Raw genomic sequence first — 19,386 nt, 5'->3', positions numbered from 1 at the left:
AAAAATGAATGAATGTTTTTTTAACACAGTTTCTAGTTATGGCTATAATCAGTTTAGATAGGCCATAACCTGTTTAGATATAGATGATATGTAAATTGGTCATCACATCATAACTGATTTATAAATGAATTTTTTAAGGGAAATGGGAAAAAATTGAAAAAAATTTCCTAAACCTTTATCTAAATCGATTTCACAACCAGTTTAGAATAAGTATATTCTAAACCAATTGTGTAATCAAATCGGTCATATCTAAACTGGTTATAAAATCGATTTAGATAATCATTTTTAACTAGGTTAGACATGCTTTTTCACACTAATGTATGTCTTCTAGGAACAAAACTAAATTGGTTAGGAGAAACAATTTGAGGCAGGAAGGTTCTGATTCTTTTAGAGACCACTTTCATAATAATCTTGTAAGTTACATTACAAAGGCTAATAGCCTTAAATCTCTTAGGATTTAGGTGGACTCTCCTTTAAGATGAAGACAATTAATGTTTCATTGATATCCTTGAGAGATTGTGGGTGCTCAAAAGTGAACTAAACATAATCCACAACAAATTTACCAATCTTGTCCCACTAGTGTTAGAAAAAGAGTGCATTACAACCATTAGGCCAGGTGACTTGAGAGGTCCCATGTCAAAAGCTGCTTCCTTAATCTCTTGTTCCTATATACTTGTAGCATGCCATTCTAGTGGGGAAGCATTAATGGTAGGGTAAGAAATATCACAATTAATTGGACCTCAATCATGAGACTTCTCCATAAATAAAGACTAGTAGTCATACTTTTAATAATCTCTTGCTCATTGCACCAATTACCATCAACATCTTTTAACGCTGCCACTTTGATTTTGCGCCTATGATTTGCATACGAATGAAAGAATTGGGTGTTGCAATCTCCATGCAAATGCCACTTCAATCTCACCTTGTGTGCCAAAAGAAATGAATTTTGATTTATCACATCTTCAAACTATTTCTAAAGTTAGATTTGTAAAGCCTCAAAGAATTTTACATGTCAACCCTAGCAGTAGCTCAAGTAATACCATCAATTTTTTCATTGAAGTTCTTTTAAAAAAATTAATAATATATAAATTTATAAAGATGAACTATCCCCTTATATTACATTGGGGTGGAGTTTAAATAATGGTTGAGATTTAAAAATTTTATTATTTATGTAAAATATATAACCTTTTTTAAATGAGACAAGTGATCTTCTTAGTATATAACAAGTAATCTTTTATAAATGAGCATGTAGTTCAATTAATATGAGATTATAATAACTTAACGGTTTTAAATTTGAGTCGTGGATACCCATAATGAGTAATTGTATATATATAAAAGTAATCTTTTAAATTTATAGGAATTGGTATTTCATTCTTTTTTCTCTTTTCTCTTTAAAAATAGCTTTACTTAGTTTTATTTAAGTTAATATTAATTTTAATTCAATATAAAATTAATTTAATATAATTTAATAAATATCAATAATAAATATAAAATTTTCACTATTTTGTTGTTTTTTTTATACTTGTTATGTTTGTATATTTATAAAAAATTATATGTTTTTTTTTTGAGAAAAGTTAAATGATATCAATTAAAATAAAAGGCAATTATAGGATAAAAGTGACTAATAAAAAAAGAAGACCAAATAAAAGAGTTGAGAGACTTAGAAAAAGCATGCTTGGTGATAGAGACATATCTTATTACTGGTAAATGTTTAATATATTTATATATGACATAAAAATTTGTAAAATAATAATTTATTTTATTATTTCATATTCATATTTTTATATATTTTTGAATTATTATCTTATCTATTCATAAAGATTTTGTATTAATATATGCTAACATATGTTCTTATCTACTTTATTTGTTTTAATCAATATAGTAAAATGTTAATATTTTTTTACTTATTTAAAAATTTTGAAAAATGAATATGAAAAAATTAAAAAAATAAAAAAACTTAAAAAAACTAAAAATATAGTTAATCTTTAGTACATCCAAGGTGTAATAGATATTCTGGTAAAAATCTTATTTGATATGAAAGAATTTTTTGACTACTATTTAATATTTAATATAGAAGAGTAAAGAGTTAGGTATAAGTTATTGATAAAATAAATTTTATTATTTAGAGTATTTAATTTTGCTATTTGAATAATTAATTTTGGACCTTTACCAAAATTCTTCTTAAATTAATTATAACCCCCGATAAAACCCATCCTGGGAGTGGCGGATCCAGTTCTCTTCGTCGACGAACAAGGATCCCCGGACGCCGTCCACCGTTGTCAGCCCTGCGTGGTTGTTCTTGGGCAATCAGTGAAGAATTTTCGATCCCTAGGGCTTTTTCAACTCCGAAAATTCGGTGAGATTGATTTATTCACTCTTGTTTTGAATCTTGATATGAATTTGTTCCCCGCGTAATCTGTTCTCTGCGTGGATGTTCCTGCTTTGTTTTAAATTTTTCATTTTAATTTGGCTTTGAATCTGGTCATGTAATTGTTGAACATTGACGCCTTTGAATTTGGGAATATTTACACATTGATTTTTTTTTTTTTTTGGGTACTAGTCTTTGCTTGCATGGTGTGTAATTGGCTATCATACTTCTTCCGTCTTCATTTTGATTACTGGAGGCTTGTATGATTTGGATATTGTTGTTTTGCAATGTTGGATTTGTTGTGTATTGGCGTTCTGTTTATTGTTATTTTTTTTTTATATTATCATCAATTTTGGAAATTCTCAACGTATTTGTGACGCATGATCTTGTAAATGACTTGGCTCGACTCTTGTCGAAGTATATGGAACAAAAATTAAAATGGTATTATATCAACTCTGCATATTTCAAAGATTTCAGTGGGGACAAGCATATGTCCGCCTATGGCCATAGTGACAGTGTGTCGAGTGTATTTCAGAACATAATTGACTAGAACAAGTTATATTAATAGTATATCCTTGTAAATTTTGAAATCTCACTGCTTAGACTTAAATTGGGTTAGTTTGCTGGTTCCATTTGGGGAGTTATGTATTATCGCTGTCTTCTCTAGTTGGGTGGTCTTGAGATTTATCTCTTGTCTTTATTGGAATTACACGATAATTTATATAAGATATTGTTGAGAAACAGTAACACAAAGTGCTATATAGTCTAGCTAACTAAATTCTCTTTATTGGCGGTTAGAGTTTGTTATAATATGGTTATTGGCTATCCTCCTCATCAAGTTGTAATCTCTTCGTATATATACATGTGCCTTAGTGGTATACCATAGATATCAAAGACAATTCTTTCTTTTTATTTCCACTCTCCTTTCTCCTCTCTCTTCTTTCTGCAACTTACAAGATTAGCAGCAGTCCTGTAGATATTTATCTTAAATTTTCTGAATATGGACTTTGGCATTGTGTTCTTTTGTCTCTGTCAGTGCATGTTGTGAATGAGTAAGTTTTGCCAGATAAACTGACAGGAAGGAGTATAATATTTGGTAGGTGGTCCAGCTCTGATCAAATTGTTGCTTGTGGAACGCCTGAATTTGAGAGAAATATGCAGAACGGAGAACAAACTCAAGAAGATGGGCAGATAGAGTCTGTGGCTTCCCCAATGCCTGAATTTGAGGAGTGGGCCAATTTTGGGGATGATGACATAATGCAGCAACACTCTATTGTTCAGTCCGAGGAAGCCAAGAAAATACCATTTGTTGGTGACAAGGCAAGTCCCAACACGTGGCTGATTGAAAAGTCATTGTTCTGGCATGTCATGATTTTGCAGATTATATCAACTTTTTATTATGTTATGTGGTGTGTTTGCATTATTATCATTGGAATGTCAAAATGCTTATAATTATTTTTCTTGTGAATCTGAGTTTGAGTAATAGTGAATTGGCTTTTTCATTCTGATGGGTAGTTATATTCCTAATAATCTGTAAAAGAATTTATTCTCACAAAATGGCAGGAACCCCTCAGTTCCTTAGCAGCTGAATATGAATCAGGCAGTCCTATCTTGCTGGAAAAAATAAAGGTTTGGCCACCTTTTTCTTTTTGTAACCTTTTGAATTATCTGTATCCACTTACTTTTTCTCCTGTGTCTCATGCCGTTTTCACATTGCCCTTCCTACAGTTGCTTGATGAACAATATTCTGCTATTCGGCGTACCAGGGGAGATGGGAACTGCTTCTTTCGGAGTTTTATGTTTTCATACCTAGTATGTTTTGGTATATTTAGCTTATAAGAATCCTTTACTTGTACAGTATAGCTGTTCTTTGGTTCCTGAAAGCTAAACTTCTATGATTTTGATTTTGGCTAATAACTCTATTGTCAACAACTTTCACAGGAGCATATTTTAGAATGTCAAGACCAAGCAGAGGTTGAACGTATCAAAGTGAATGTTGAAGAATGTAGGAAAACACTTCAAAAATTGGGTTATGCAGACTTGACGTTTGAAGATTTTTTTGCGGTAACTTATATCAACTTCATTTCTTATTCCTTCTTTTATGAGGACATTGGTCTGTATTTTTGTTTTCTTCAGATATATTGTAGTTAAATTTAGTAAGAGTTGGTATTCTTATTTTGTTTTAAATATTATATAATATTCTTATTTTGTTCTAAGTATTATATAATATTTTGCAAGTACAATCGCTAAATATTCAAGAATTAGAAGTCAATGGCTTTTGCTTTTGCAATATAGTTTCATTTTGAGCCATTGCCTGTTTTTGGATTCGCACTTGTAAGTTGTGTCAATTGTGACAAGGATCGCTTGTGCATTATCACTGACCAAAGTGCTCTAATGTGTTCTTCACAGCATGTTGTCACTCTCCATGAGTGAGTGCTGCAATTTTGGTGCACAAGGCTAACTAGATCATTTGTAAATGTGGACTAGGTGATGTGCAATAGTCATTTATGTCTCAAATTAAACTAAGCATCTCTAGTGTAAAATAGTGGCAACTGAGGTCATTCTTCCCAATGAGCTGAAATGAGATTTTTCAAAGATGAAATTGAGGTGTGATAATACAGCAACAAAAAGTTTGATTTGGTTTATCTAATTGATTACTAAAATGAGTGAATACTAATGTTCATATGATTGTCTGAAGTTATAGAGAGCAAGTGTGCAAATGGTTTGTTTAGCAATTCAAATGAGAGATCCCTAGGAGTTTGATGTGGAAATAATCCTTGTCAATTTTCATTAGCTAGTTTACCCTTCTCATGGGTCTTTTATAGTTCAAGAGCTTCTTAAACATAACAACAATAGTCACCATGTACTTCCTAGACCTCTAGCAACCATGTACTGAACTGGACCCACTTCATTAAGACCCCAATGTGTAATTTAATGTTAGGATAATTAAAACAGCCAAAAACTGTACCTAAATGAAAATCAACAAAATCTAATTTAGGCGTGCCAGTGGTACACAATGCAACATGGCAATTGTCAATGCATTGAACCAATTAAATCTCAAGGCAAGCATAAATGTAACATTGAATTCAAAATTCCAGCATATGTTCCAGCAATTCAATACCACAATTACAAGTTTCCTGAAGCAAATATTTAAGAGTTCAAGGTACAAAACCTACAAACTTGCAATCCAATTAAATGAACTAGAAAGAATTGCAAGAATATATTAGAGGAAACTAGATTAAATAAATTTAGCCCCTTTTAGACCATCACTCGTGCTTCTTCCGTCTTTCTCCTAGAGACCAAAGGTTATTAGCCACGCATATTAGCCTTCAGTCCTCCTCCATATGGTTGATTAAGGTTGGCCATGATGATGAACAAAGTGAGTGTTGCGATCTTGAGAAGAAGAGAGTACTTGGTCAATTGCTTGATGAGGTTATGATTTGAATGGAATGAGCTTGAAGATTGATGGATTGGATCAGGATTAGAGAGATCAATGTGCAGAATCTAAGGTGAAAATGGTGAAGAATTCAAATAACATGAAGAACAATTGACAGGAAATGAGGTAAAAATATGAAAATATTGTGAATTATCACTAGGGCACTCATCTAGTCCAGGATTATATTTTATAATGTTATTGATAACTCTCTGAATATGTTAATATGGTAATTATGGTCAATTGATATGAAGTAGAATTTCCTCGGCTTAATTGTTCCTTTTTCATTCATTCATTTATTTTATTTTATTTTGTGTTTTGTGTTCTTTTTTCATTCCTTTTCCCAGAGTTGGGTGATCTTATTCTATCTTTTAATGACATTGCATCTTGCTGAAGCATTCCCCTAAATCCCCCTGTCCCTAGAGGATAATTTTGTTCTGAGAAGGAGGGGGTCTAGTCAAGTCCCAACATTATGACGGAGACTTGGTAGTATGGGATCCCAAGTCCCATATTGAGTAATATGGAATACTCAATAGAGTATTTAAATGAGTTGGTTCTCCCATCTCAACATCTAGCTTTTGGGATAGGGTTTTTCATTCCGTTTAGGTGCCTATCAATTGGTATTAGAGTATGGTTGTTGACAGTGTTGGAAAAGGGCTAACAACCAGAGGGTTCTAACTGATAATAGGTCAAGTTAAGTGTCATGGAGTGCAAGTAGTATGGGATGATCAACAGAGTATTTAATTGGGTCGGCTTTTCCCATCTCGACAGTTAGTTTTTATGGTAGGGTTCTTCATCCAATTTAGATACCCATCACATTACAACCACAAAATCTCCAGTTTAGATCCATTGTAACAGGCGCTGAATAGGGACTGGGAGTAAGAGCATAGAACCATAAAGTAAACCAATTGGCAAATGCCTCATAGTGATCTAACACTAAAGTTTTTGAAAAATAGTACTTGCAAAACACATTTGTTCCCTAATTCCATGGGCTCCTTTGTTAAAACTCTGAATCAAGCTAAAACGTTGGAGGACTGCATTCTATTTCTAAATCATAACTATAATTCGTGTAATTCTCTCAATCCTCAAAACTCATGCGGAGATGAGAATTACTTTTTAGCAAGTGCTGTTTAGATTGAACTTGCTATAAAAATACGTGATGCTATAATGGGAGGCAAGTTGGTGACATAGATCTAGATGAGATGATTGAGATTTCAAGTGCGCATACAAATTTATTTTGTTTTTCTCAGTTGAGGATAATAATTTTATTTTTATTTATCTCCTATATAATATATTTATTTCTAATGTATGTTCAAAATTTCAGTTATTCCTAGAGCAGCTGGAATGTGTTATCCAAGGAAAAGAGACTTCCATAAGGTGTTGATAATTTCTTATTTTACCAAGAATTGGCATTCACAATAAGTTGGATGCATAATCTGATGCCTAAATTATAATACGTTGGCATCTTCTGTTTATTGGGCTCTAACATTTTTTCCCAATAAACTTTACTGTATGTCACAGTCATACTGAGCTTGTCTTTAGATGCCGAGATCAATCAATATCGGATTATGGTGAGTGACTTGATATTCATGCCACATGCCTCATGTATTTCTTTTCATCCATTGACAGATTTGTTTCGTTAGTGGTTATGTTCTTCAGATTTGTTACCTCTGGTGAGATACAAAAGCGCTCTGAATTTTTTGAACCTTTTATACTGGGCTTAACTAATTCAACGGTTGATCAGGTCCGTACTTTGTTAAACTTGTTGGTCATTGCAAGTGTTTTAACTTGAACATAATCAATATCTTGATCAAACTTAAATTGTACCATCAGATTCCATTGTTGGAAAACTGTGCATTGACTCAATCTTACTTTCATATCTAGTTTTGCAAATCATCTGTCGAGCCAATGGGTGAAGAGAGCGATCATATACATATCACTGCTCTTTCTGATGCATTGGGCATTCCGATCCGTGTTATGTACCTTGACCGCAGCTCATGTGATAATGGTGGTGTCAGTGTGAATCATCATGATTTCTTACCAGCTGCTGGTGATCTCAAACATGCTAGCTTGAAGTCTCAAACAAACGATCCTTTCATCACGTTGCTTTATCGCCCTGGTCACTATGATATCCTTTATCCAAAGTGATGAAGTGTCATGATCTCCTTGGTACGCCTTTTCTCTGTGAGCCATAGCTGCTCCGCGCTGCAGCTAACCATGTAAGGACATTTGTGGGTTACTTTTGATATTGGGCGGCCAGTTGTCCAAAGTTTAAGTTGTTTAGTTAAGACCCAACTATGAACAAAGCTTTCATCATTAATACTTACTAATAACATGAACTTTCGCCTTGATTTCAGCTGTTGCATTATGTCTTTTGGCAATTCGTTCTTTCTGGCATTCTTGTGCATGAAGTTACCTTGGATTGTGATGACAAGTGTGACGCTATGCACCTTTGTAGTAACCTAGGTTTGGGACGTTGGAACTGGAGGATTGGGTTGTTAGCTAACAATTTGACAATTAATCTTTGCATTGAAAAAACGTCAAAACCCTGATTCGTCAGCACCTTTGAAGAAATTACTTGGTTTGGCATATTTGGGGTAAAACAGCTAAATCATTGTATTTTATTTGAAATAACTAATTATGTCTGTTGCAATTTTTTCCGGGTTATAAGAATGCAAGATATTTTTATTGGTTAAAGTTTACTCCCTTTGATTTATAATATAGGACATTTTTTAAAAATTTTTAATCTAAAATATAGGATTATTGAAATTTTTGTCCCATACAATTGTTTCATTTATTATTCTTTTTAAAAAAATGGTTCATTTTGTCATTGTTAAGATACTTATGTAGAGGTATAATTCCTCCATTAAAAAATGAAAGTATTTTTAATTAATTTTATTTTTTAATAACATAGTTATTTATCTTTAAATAAATTTTATTTTTTTATATTTACCTTTATTTAATAAAGTGTTTCATCTTAAAAAAATTAAGTAGTCTATTCAATAAGGACACTCTCGAAAAAATAATAATAATTACACTTTAAAAGACTCAAAATGATTTATATTTTTTAATATTCAACTCTCAAAAAATATTTTTACATTTTAAAAAAATTTGTTAAAAAAATTAAGGTTTTAACTAGCTATGAATTAGGTATAAATGTTCTATATTATGAATTGAAGGGAGCAAATGCTATCATATTCTCTCTCGAGTTATAGCTCTAAGCCTAACCAAGCATTTGCTATTAAACTTAAACATCTAACTCTAGTTCCTTGGTCAGATCCTTCACTCATAATAGATAATCTATACACCAACAGATGTTGATTCTTGGGGGGAAAAAATTAGGTCGCATTTGGTTCATGAAAAAGGAGATAATGAAAAGGAATGAAATGATGAGAATGGAAAGAAATGAAATGATCATGACTATAAATTTATTTGATAGAATACTTAAGTAGGTGGGAATGGAGTTTATTTATATTATTTGTTTAGATATAAATTAAAATATAAAGATCATAATATCCTTACCATAATGAAGCAACAACCACTTTTTTCTTATCTTAATGCATTTGCCTTTTTTTATTTTCATTCAAAAGTTTTTTAGAGGTTTATACATACATATAGGCATACATATGTTAAGGTGCTTCAAAGAATATTATTTTAAATTTAAATTTTACTTTGTAAAAGTAAAAATTAAGGAAGATATTTAAATATGGTACACAGGGAATTAAATTTTAAACTTGACTAAATTCAAAAACTTCTTAAAAAAATATTTTTCATAAGATTAAAAATATTGTAAAAAGAAAATAATCAATAAAATTAAAACTAAAAAGGTGGGTGTGAAAATTTAACAAGAACATTTTTGTAAAAACATATTGAATTTAAGGTGGGTGACATGATTTTTTTCATTTTTTAAAGGCTTTCCCATTTTTAAAAATTTGATAATCTATGTTTTTGAGAGAGACCATTTCATATCTCTTACAAGTAACCAAATGTGGATGAAATAGGATTGGAGGCATGATTATTATTTCTTGGGTCAAGTTTCTGTAACCAAACAAGGCCTTTAGCTCCAAATACAGTAATGCATTAAATAATTGGCCAACAAACCAGATGTTGATCTCCTTAATAGATGTTGATGTGCACATCGGGTCTTGAAGAGACTGATATCGAACTCTCTCTTCCTCTCTCTAGATTTCACATCTCGGGTGATGCATGAGCAACATTAGAGACAAAGGGAGTGGAGTGTTGGAAATAAACATATAAATAAAAGATTCAGAGGGAGACATATTGGTTTCGGGTTCAGAGTATATTACCCGATACTTATATCGAGAGTTGACTAAAAGACAATGTTCTATAAGACACGACATATGCAACTTACAGGGAAGAGAGAATTTAGTTCACTAAAAGAATTGTGTGTTTCCTTTGGGAGTGAGGTGGATGACTTATATCAACACAAATCATATCATACCACTTGGATTTATGATAAAATGATTGTGATCGATATATCCAATCAATTGTGATACCTCAATTAAAAAAGATAGTTCAGATTAGCTCAAGAATCACATCACATTTAATTCTTTATTTGGTTAAAACTGATTTAATCAAATATTAAATTAAGGGATTAATTTTTAATCCTTAAATTTGTCTCAATTATCGATTTAGTCTTTCATTTTAATTTTTATCAATTTAATTCCTTAAACTTACTTTGATTGTCAATTTGTTTCTCATTGTTATAAAAGCATGTTGCATTAAAATTTATTGATATAAAAAACAAAATATTGATCGCAGTTATATGTATTAATAAAAAGAATTATAATTATTTAGATAGGAAAAAGACTTTAAAATTAAAAAAAATAACAGAACAAAATATATTGTAAGGGATTATTTTGATAAAGGATCAAACTAATTTAAAGGTTAATTTGTTCTCATTTATCCACATATATATGTTATGTCATTAACATACTTTACATATTAGATTATTTCAAGAATCAATTTGTGTTTTAAAATTTAAAGGACTCACATGATAATTTAAGAAAACGTAATAAACTAAATTGATAAAAATTTAACTTAAAAGACTAAAAGTTTCAATATTCCTAAATTGAATATCAATTATTTTAGTTAATTTAATTCAGCTAAAAAAACCTCACCAAATATTTTGGCCCATCAAAGGAGTACTCAAAATCCAACATCTCGAACTTAACAGAATTAACATTAGGCATGACATCTTTTTTGTTAAAAAAAAAAATTCATGTACTAGTCCTATAATAGGATATCACACAAAGACATCACTTGTGTAATTGCATTACGTTCATAAGTTGTCTCGAATTCTCTAAATTTACCAATACAAATTGCTCATGGCACATCTAATTTTTCTCAAGTTAAATGTTTCTATCTTATATTTCCTTTTTGTATGCTAGTATCCACATTCACAAGTTATCTAAATTACTTACAAAGGACATGTCCCAAACATTAGCATAGTTGTGTGTTTTAGTGTAAGTCTTCCTTTAAACTAGATATCAATCTGGTTTGATTTAATCACTTTAACATGAGTTGACCCATTAGATTGAATCAATCATGATTATGAGGTACAAGCAAAAGTAGTTGTCACTAAACTAATCCTTCATGATTGTCAAAATCATAATGGCACTGTGAAAGGATTTTCTTTTTTTTTTTTGGGACACTCATAGTAATGAAACAAGGATCTTCCATTCAGTTCCCTTATTATGGTCATTTAAGTATATGTAATATGAATTGCATGCTATAATATTTCCTTTAACCTATATGAGCATATGACACTTTTAGTTTATGAACACCGTACAAGCACAAATTCTAGAAACATGCAGTATTTCAATTAGAACTCCCTGAATCACAATACTCATGACATCTTTAGACAATAATTCTTTGACTTGCTACAAGCATTATAGATGGTGGGTATCTGATATGTAAATAACATAAACTTAACAGTTAGTTAGTCATCAGTTACAGAAATTAATTCATTAGTTAGCATTACATACTATAAATAGCATTACATACTACATTTATAGTCCCCTATGTCTAGAGATGCAGCGTGTTGCAAAATCATAACAATTCAGAGTATTATTCAAATTTCTTCCTCTGCTCTCTCTCTTCTCCTCTCCCCCACCTATTAATGATTTTAAAAATAGTACCGAATCGGATGGTTGGACCGGTTAGATTCAATGGGAGCCATTAATAGCTAGGTTTGAACCAAAAATCATTTTCCTGATTGAGTTGGATTGAACCAAAGTTGAGCTACTATTAAGCTAAAAACTGAAATTAATGGGGAATCGGGACAGTTTTTAGAAAATCGAGCAGTTTTAAACATAATATTAAAAAAAGCTTAAAAATTAAAAATTAAAAAATTAAAAAAATTAAATTTTATCAAAAGCAAACTTTATTTTTGGATGATTTACATGTATTAAATATGATTTGAAACTATTTTTTTATGAAAATGTTGACAATTATATATGCAAATGCAAATTACTTTTGAATTTACTCATATCTAATTTAACCAAAATTCACTTATATTTGATAAATTATAAAATTATAATTTATAATGTTATTAATTTATAATCATGTTATGTCATTTTATTAACATACTATTTATTGTTTTTCTTGTATTTATTTTCTATATATATTTAATATTATTTTTATTTAATTGTTATGTCATTGATTTGATGATTGGTCTAACCTAATTAGACCATACGAATTGGCTAGTCTTTTCAATTCAATATTCAATTCAATTCTAAAGATATTGCTACTTACCACTCTCCATCCTCTCTTCTCCATCTTCTATCATATTACTGGTATCTAGATCCCTCTTTCCTACTTTTTATGCTTGAAACACTCCCAGGCCGCAATCAACAGATGGCAGAATAGTCAGATGAAAGAATTCATATAATAAAAAAACTAGATTCAGGCACTGACAGCTCAGGTAGCCCAATTCAATCATACTATGGATGAGTCTTGCAACAATGGAAGCTCAACCAACAATATTGGGGGTGGCCGACATAGACCAAGAACATACCTACATGACTATCCACCTCTCACCAGATCCACAAAGATAGAATTCCCAAGATTTCAGTGAGGGGGTGTTCTTGGCTGGCTTTTGGAATATGAACATTATCTCCAAATTGATGAAACACCTGAAGCATGGAAGGTTACAATGGCTAGCATCCATTTAGATGAGAAAGCGTTTCAATGGGAAGTGATCGAATGGGAAAATATGTGGAGGCTATTAAGAAATACTTCAGACCTATTACGAGGCACTCATGCTGACTTGATGTGAATTTAAAAGTGAGAAACAGGCAGGCCTGGCCCATAACTCAGAATCTTAAGCTCGATTTCTTAAAAATTGATTAATTTTTAAAGCTCAGCCCTTATTCAAATAACCCATAGATTGGCTCATAAGTCTATTATTAATATTTTTTATTTACTAAATTTTTTTAAAAATTAAAAATTATAATTATAACATTTTATTTTTTAAAAAATAAAAATTATAATATTAAAAATTTAAAATAAATAATAGAAAATTAAATTTTAAAGTATAAATATATATTTTAAAGTTTAAATTTAATTTAAAAATAAAAATATTTTATTTTTTAGAGCTAAAATGAAAAACAACAACCCCACTTCGAGCTCTTGTTTTTTAAGGCCTATTAAGGCTAAGCTTTAAAACTCAGTTTCTCTAAAAAATGACATTCTTTCACATCCAAATCCTTATGAAAATGGATTTAAATGGATGATTCATCATGCTCAATTTTTATTTCTGACTCGATTTTGACATATAAGGAGCCAACGACTACAATGACTCTTCCGATGGAATGACATGTAAACTTGACCTAGCAGAGGATCATCTTGTGTAGACCTATCTTGAAGGCTTACAAAGGAGTTTGCTAGGCTTGTTCGTTAGCCCACTAAACTTACAAGATGCAAAACGTTTGGCCTGTCTCAAAAAATGCATTTGCAGAAAACATCGAACCAAGTGGACGAGATGCTTATTGTACAACGCAATGGGAGACTCAACGGTGTCTTCACGATCTACGCCCACTTTGTCGACGCCGAAATGGGGCTTCTCTTGCGATGGGTCTCGCAAAAATGAACCCAGGACAAGGAAACACAAGTCTGAAAATTCAGTCATTTCAAGTGCAGTGTCCAACACGAGAAATTCTTCAACGAACGCTAGAAATCCTTCTTCATCTACACCCAAACAATTTATTTCTGGGATAAAATTTCCAATAAAGTTAACTCTAGAGGAGAAGGTGAGCATAAAGCACTAAACCTCTATTTTTATTGTCACAAAAAATATTCCAGAGGCTATATTTACTCTCAGAGACGCAAGATGCAATTACAATTGTATTTATTCAGTCTTTTGAGAGGTTTATAAGCTTTCTTTTCTCAAAATCTGTTGAGAGAGGTTGAAAAAAAGGCAAGCTTGAGTGGATCTTTATTCTTACAATTTTTTTTTTTTTGTAAGGGATTGTGAGTTGTTTGAGACTTATAGTCTTGGTTTGTACTATGATGATAAGTACCTAATTGAACTTATGGAATTAGTTAATAAATTTTATTTTAACATTTAGATATTAACATATTTGATAAATCAAACTATAATAACTTCATTAAAATAAAATAAGCTACAAAATATTATTTGAAATTGAAAAAATTACAAGACTTGCAAATTAATGTTCGCTTATATTATTAATGTTGACTACAATTATCATATACATTTTTCATTAAAACTTTATTAAAAAATAATTTTAATGATTACAATAACTACTTTTTTACTCATGCCCTTTTCAATAATTACACTTCCAAATCTGTTTTTGATCAAAACCATCCAACTATATTTATTTTGTCAAAATCACCTATGAAATAAACGCACCCAAACATAACAGCAAAATCAGTTCTAACCAAAATCAAGTTTGCAAACTCAATTCTAACCAAACTCAATTTTGCAAACTTTAATCATAAGCCACCCATAATAAACTATGTATTCGTTTATCAAAAAGAAAAAACCTATGTACTCGACAATAGTAGATAAAATTTTTTAAATTCAAATGAGCTCTAAATGGTTAATTCACTTGTTTTCAAATTTTCTGGATCTTGGACCCACTGCAGAAATATTCACCCATCATTAATTAATTCCAATTACCACCCAAACCTAGATTCCTTTACGGTGTCGCTTTTACAAACAGATTAATGGTGCGAATATCAGCACTCAAAACAGTTCCGAGGAAAAAAAAAAGGATACCAAAAAAAAAAAATCATGAGGAGTTGCAATAACTAAACAAATCAGAGGCCAAATATGAATATCAAGTCATTTGTTCGCTACCAGATAAGGTTCGCCATAAGTCAAAAGGATTATCTTTGAATGGAATGATTTTAGTTATTGAAACGTGACTTTGAGTACTTCTTAATTCTCAAAGAAATAAGCACGCTAGATAGTATACCAAATACTGGAAGCAGGTAAGACCATATAGGAGATTTCTTAGATCCAGAGGCTGAAGCAACAGCAGCACCAGCAAGGCTTCCAAGAGAAGTATTCTGCAAGATCATTGGGATGCATCCAATAACAGTGGGAAGCAGAAAATCCAACAAGAACCCTACTTTGGTAGCAGCTAGTGTATAGTTAACAACATAGGAGGGCAAAGGAGAGAAGCGAGCAAGGAGAACAAATTTCCAACCATCTTGCTCAACTCCTCTAGACAGGAGATGAAAATATTTGTTTCTTTGAGCCCACTCTACTGCTGAGCTCGAACTTCTGAAAATTATCCTGGATGAAAAAGAATTTACGTAAATTTAACTGAAACAAAGAACAAGACAACAGAGGATGAATTACGCATTTCATGTGCGAACACGTCATTTAGTGCCAGGAAAACTTTGTTGCTCAACTTGTTAACTACAGTTGGGTAGCCTTCATACAATCTCATTGACTAATGCTATCCAGCAACAGGACTCATACTCATTATTGTAGCACATACATTAGCAGTTTTCAGCAATAACCGTAGTGATTTTCACGTCATTGAAGCAAGTATTAAAGCTACAACTCTACTAACATTAGATTGTTTGGATTCACCATATGCTTTGTAGGCCTACTTATATCAGGATAAAGTTACGGTTACCCTCAGGGATATGAACTATCTGGCTCTTTCTTTTGAACATATATACACAAGGCCATAAGTTGCGCTTGCACAAGAAGTTGAATAGACGCAAAAAATACAAGGATACAACAGAATATTATTACTCTCATAGCTACCGGTACGCGTTTTACAATGAAGCTTGCATGATAAACAGCTGATAAGAATTCATTTTCCATTGTTAGCCTAAATAATAGGAGATATCAAAGATTCATCTCAGGATATTCCCAGTTTCACAAACCAGTTAGATATAAGTAGAGCACAGAGATGCATTATTTACTTTCAACAGCACCGACATTAGTTGATCAAAATCAGGCAAAACTGATTATCCAATGCTTGAAAATAAAGCGGTTGTCAAAAATCGGATTTACATGCACTCGATCGATTCTTTCTCTAATGAGAAGTAGGTTAATATTCATATATCCGTAGGATTTTGCTATTTACACTATAAACAAACCTCTTTGACCAATATGAGGAAACGAGTTGGGTATTCGGGCTTGAAATGAATGGTATATAATTACATCTCATGAATCAATCCATATGATGCAAGTTGACTTAGCAGAAGGCTCAGAGAGTAGTTTCTGCTGTGCAAGTTGAAAATTGTAATCCGTAATTAACAAGTCCTAAAGTATTTTAATGAACAAGTAAGTGAAAATTAAACTAAACTCTAATTAAGAAATGAGAATCTTGATTGTTCCATTGACAATAAACAACGAAGTAAATGGGCATAGAAGAAGAATGCGAACCTGCCGATCCAAAAAGAGAGAGAAGCACCGAGCACCTTGGCTGAGAAGACACAGAGCAGGGCTGGGACGAAACCAAATAGCAGAGAAGCGGCGGCTTCCAAGAAAACAGAAGAAGGCAAACAGAGAGCAATGGAAAGTGTATGTATAGTGACGTACAGAGGGATGGCCCAAATACCCAATTTATCATACTGATCTCTCAATATCTGAATAGCTGCGTCCTTGTCCCATCCATAATTCTTTATCAATTCTCTCAAAATCCCTATGATTCCTACCAGCACAGCTAGTTTCAACCACCTTCCCATTCCCATTTTCTCTTCCGCGGCTAGGGCGCAGATCTCACGCACAAATTTCTTGCTGCTTCCCGCCGCTCTTCGTTCGTCTAGCGCTTCGATCGTTCGGGGCAATTCGATCCAAACGCATCGCGGCTGTCGTCGTTTGATTTTCATTGCCCAATTTCCGTGACATGTCTGAATTTTGACTACTTTGACTCGAAAAAAAATAAAATTAAAATGAACTTTGGTGCGTTGGATGAATGGAATTTTGAATTTTAACTTAATCTAAATTGTTTATTTGGATTCAAAAATTAATGTTTTGAATTTAAATTCATTTTTTATTATAATTTTTTATAATTTTAAATTTTCTCAACACCTTAATTATTTAAAATTTCAATAACCTTAAATATGTTGTTCTCATTATATTTTTATTATTGATACTTATAACTCTCATATCTTTTTTTATATCTCTTTTTCATTTATTAAAAATAAAGATAAACTTGTTATTTCTAATTTTTTATTATTTTAAATCTCAACTCATCTATTTTCTTTAGTTAAAATTTTTTTAAACTACTCAAATAAAATATTTTAAATACATAAATTTTAAAAGTGACATTTAAAATACAAGATTTTAAATTTAAAATCCAAATCCATCAATTCAAACACTACCTTAATTTATATTTATATTTTGAGTTAAAGTTTATTTTTACTTGTGAACTTTTCTCAATGAGCATTGCATATTCTCTACTCTACTGATACATAGGGTAATTTTCCTCTCGAATAATTTTTTTGAAGAGCAAGAGATTGATCATTTTCTTTGGTTTTAATTTACCTTAAACTCTTTTTCAATCAACGCTAGGCACCTTGAAAGTTTAGTTAAAATAAAATTTAATAAGTATTATTAAAATATTAAATAATTTAATATTTAATAATTTAAAATGTTATTATTTATAATATTCATTTAAAATTTATAAATTATTTTTTTAATATTAACAACTTAAACTAGTTTTTTTAAAAATTTATAGGTCACTTATAAATTGTGTCACTACCCCAAAAAAAAAAAGTTGCTTTAGTAGCAATTACATAGTAGTAGTTTGAAAACACTGCTGCAAAATATAACTATTATAGCGGTTTTCCTCCATATTGCTACCATCTTGTAACAGTTTGACCCTTATAAATCCACATAAGAGGGAGTGAATTAGGCTTTATAAAAATTTGGCTAATAAATAAAATTAAGGAAATGAATTTAGAACGATATCACTAATCATAAAGAGTAAGGAAGAAAAGCTTGCATAGTTATTTATTTTAGTTCAGCTCCAAATACTTGAGCCTACGTTTAATCCTTAAGTACCACTTGAGATTTTCTCCACTATCTCTGCCAAGATTAACTCAGACTCTTGGTAGCCTTAACATAATTCCAAACTCACACTAGAGTCTTAATCATTCTCTCTTATAAAAATAATGATATAACCCTCTTAAACTTTAGGAGTTTAAGAAACTTTATTTCAAGTCGGAAAAATAGAGATGAATAGAGTAAATTTCAGAATAAACTACTACTACCAAATACTCTCTCTAACCATTGATATGCAATCAATAAAACTCTCATATAATAAATACAAACTTAAAAGTTGGTAAATAATAAATAAGAATAGCTCAAGTTTGTTCGTGTGTGTTCTGTTGTTACTATCTTCATAAATTCTCTTATTTATAGTTGAGTTTCATAAATGATCCGTTACACTCATGAATATAGCCACTAGAGTCATCATCTTCTCCTGAGTAACTTGAGCTTTTCTCTAAAATAAGGCAATGAAACAGTACTTTGCAGTAGAGCTTTCTTTCACATGACAAGTAAGAAAAATAACGTCTCTCTGCTTTAAATATTCTGACAATATAAATAAGATGCTCTTCTGGAATAACAACATTATTTAGGAATAAAGAATTTATGTCACTACTACAAAATAAGCTTACAAGAGGTTTTTTTTTAGCCTAGAAGTGCTATCGTATCGAGCACTCCAAAATATATAGGAGTGCTTTGTAAAGCGCTCCTATATGTATTAGATACAGGAGCACTTTTTGATAAACACTTTTTAGAGCGCTCCTAAATGTAAAATATTATTTAAAATTTTTATTTTTGAATTTTAAGAGTGCTTTTTAAATTGAGTGCTTCTTAATAGCGACATATCAAAGCGCTTATTATAATAAGCACTCCTGTAGGTTTCACCTCTATTTTTAGTAGCTCCTTTTCCATAAGTGCTCTGGAAGACGTGCTCCAAAGGATATTTTTTTTGTAGTAGTGTGAATGGGATCAAAGAGAGCTTAATTCATCCTAAGAATGTGTTTAGAATAACTCTAGAAAGAATATGTAACTCATGTAACTCTTGGAAGATGAAAAGAAAAGGATTTGAGAGAGTTTCAAAAA

General features: G+C 31.2%; 2 protein-coding genes across 3 annotated transcripts; one reads left to right on the top strand and one right to left on the bottom strand.

Annotated features, from left to right (window-relative positions):
* The first annotated feature begins 2,198 nt into the window (after positions 1 to 2,198).
* On the top strand, positions 2,199 to 8,152 carry LOC129309626 (OVARIAN TUMOR DOMAIN-containing deubiquitinating enzyme 1). Of its 2 annotated transcripts, none has more exons than XM_054951268.1 (9): positions 2,199 to 2,356; positions 3,469 to 3,688; positions 3,932 to 3,997; positions 4,097 to 4,180; positions 4,310 to 4,432; positions 7,126 to 7,178; positions 7,323 to 7,372; positions 7,445 to 7,545; positions 7,686 to 8,152. In XM_054951268.1, the coding sequence occupies exons 2-9, from the start codon at positions 3,524 to 3,526 to the stop codon at positions 7,947 to 7,949; spliced, it is 906 nt and encodes a 301-aa protein (XP_054807243.1). In that variant the 5' UTR covers positions 2,199 to 2,356; positions 3,469 to 3,523; the 3' UTR covers positions 7,950 to 8,152. The 2 variants fall into 2 exon arrangements, with proteins under 2 accessions (XP_054807243.1, XP_054807244.1); XM_054951269.1 differs by having other exon boundaries at positions 2,207 to 2,356; positions 3,435 to 3,688.
* Positions 8,153 to 15,092: 6,940 nt separating this feature from the next.
* LOC129309655 (uncharacterized) lies at positions 15,093 to 17,148 on the bottom strand. Its single transcript, XM_054951311.1, has 2 exons — positions 16,696 to 17,148; positions 15,093 to 15,585 (listed from the first exon to the last, which is right to left on the bottom strand). Exons 1-2 carry the CDS (start codon positions 17,139 to 17,141, stop codon positions 15,195 to 15,197), a joined length of 837 nt encoding a protein of 278 aa, XP_054807286.1. The 5' UTR covers positions 17,142 to 17,148; the 3' UTR covers positions 15,093 to 15,194.
* Between the last annotated feature and the right edge of the window lie 2,238 nt (positions 17,149 to 19,386).

The sequence above is a fragment of the Prosopis cineraria genome, unplaced genomic scaffold, assembly GCF_029017545.1.
Source record: "Prosopis cineraria cultivar Desert tree isolate PC_DT_omini unplaced genomic scaffold, ASM2901754v1 PC4, whole genome shotgun sequence".
NCBI lineage: Eukaryota > Viridiplantae > Streptophyta > Magnoliopsida > Fabales > Fabaceae > Prosopis > Prosopis cineraria.
Note: the sequence above shows the minus strand (reverse complement) of the source record. Positions and strands in the feature narration are given on the sequence as shown.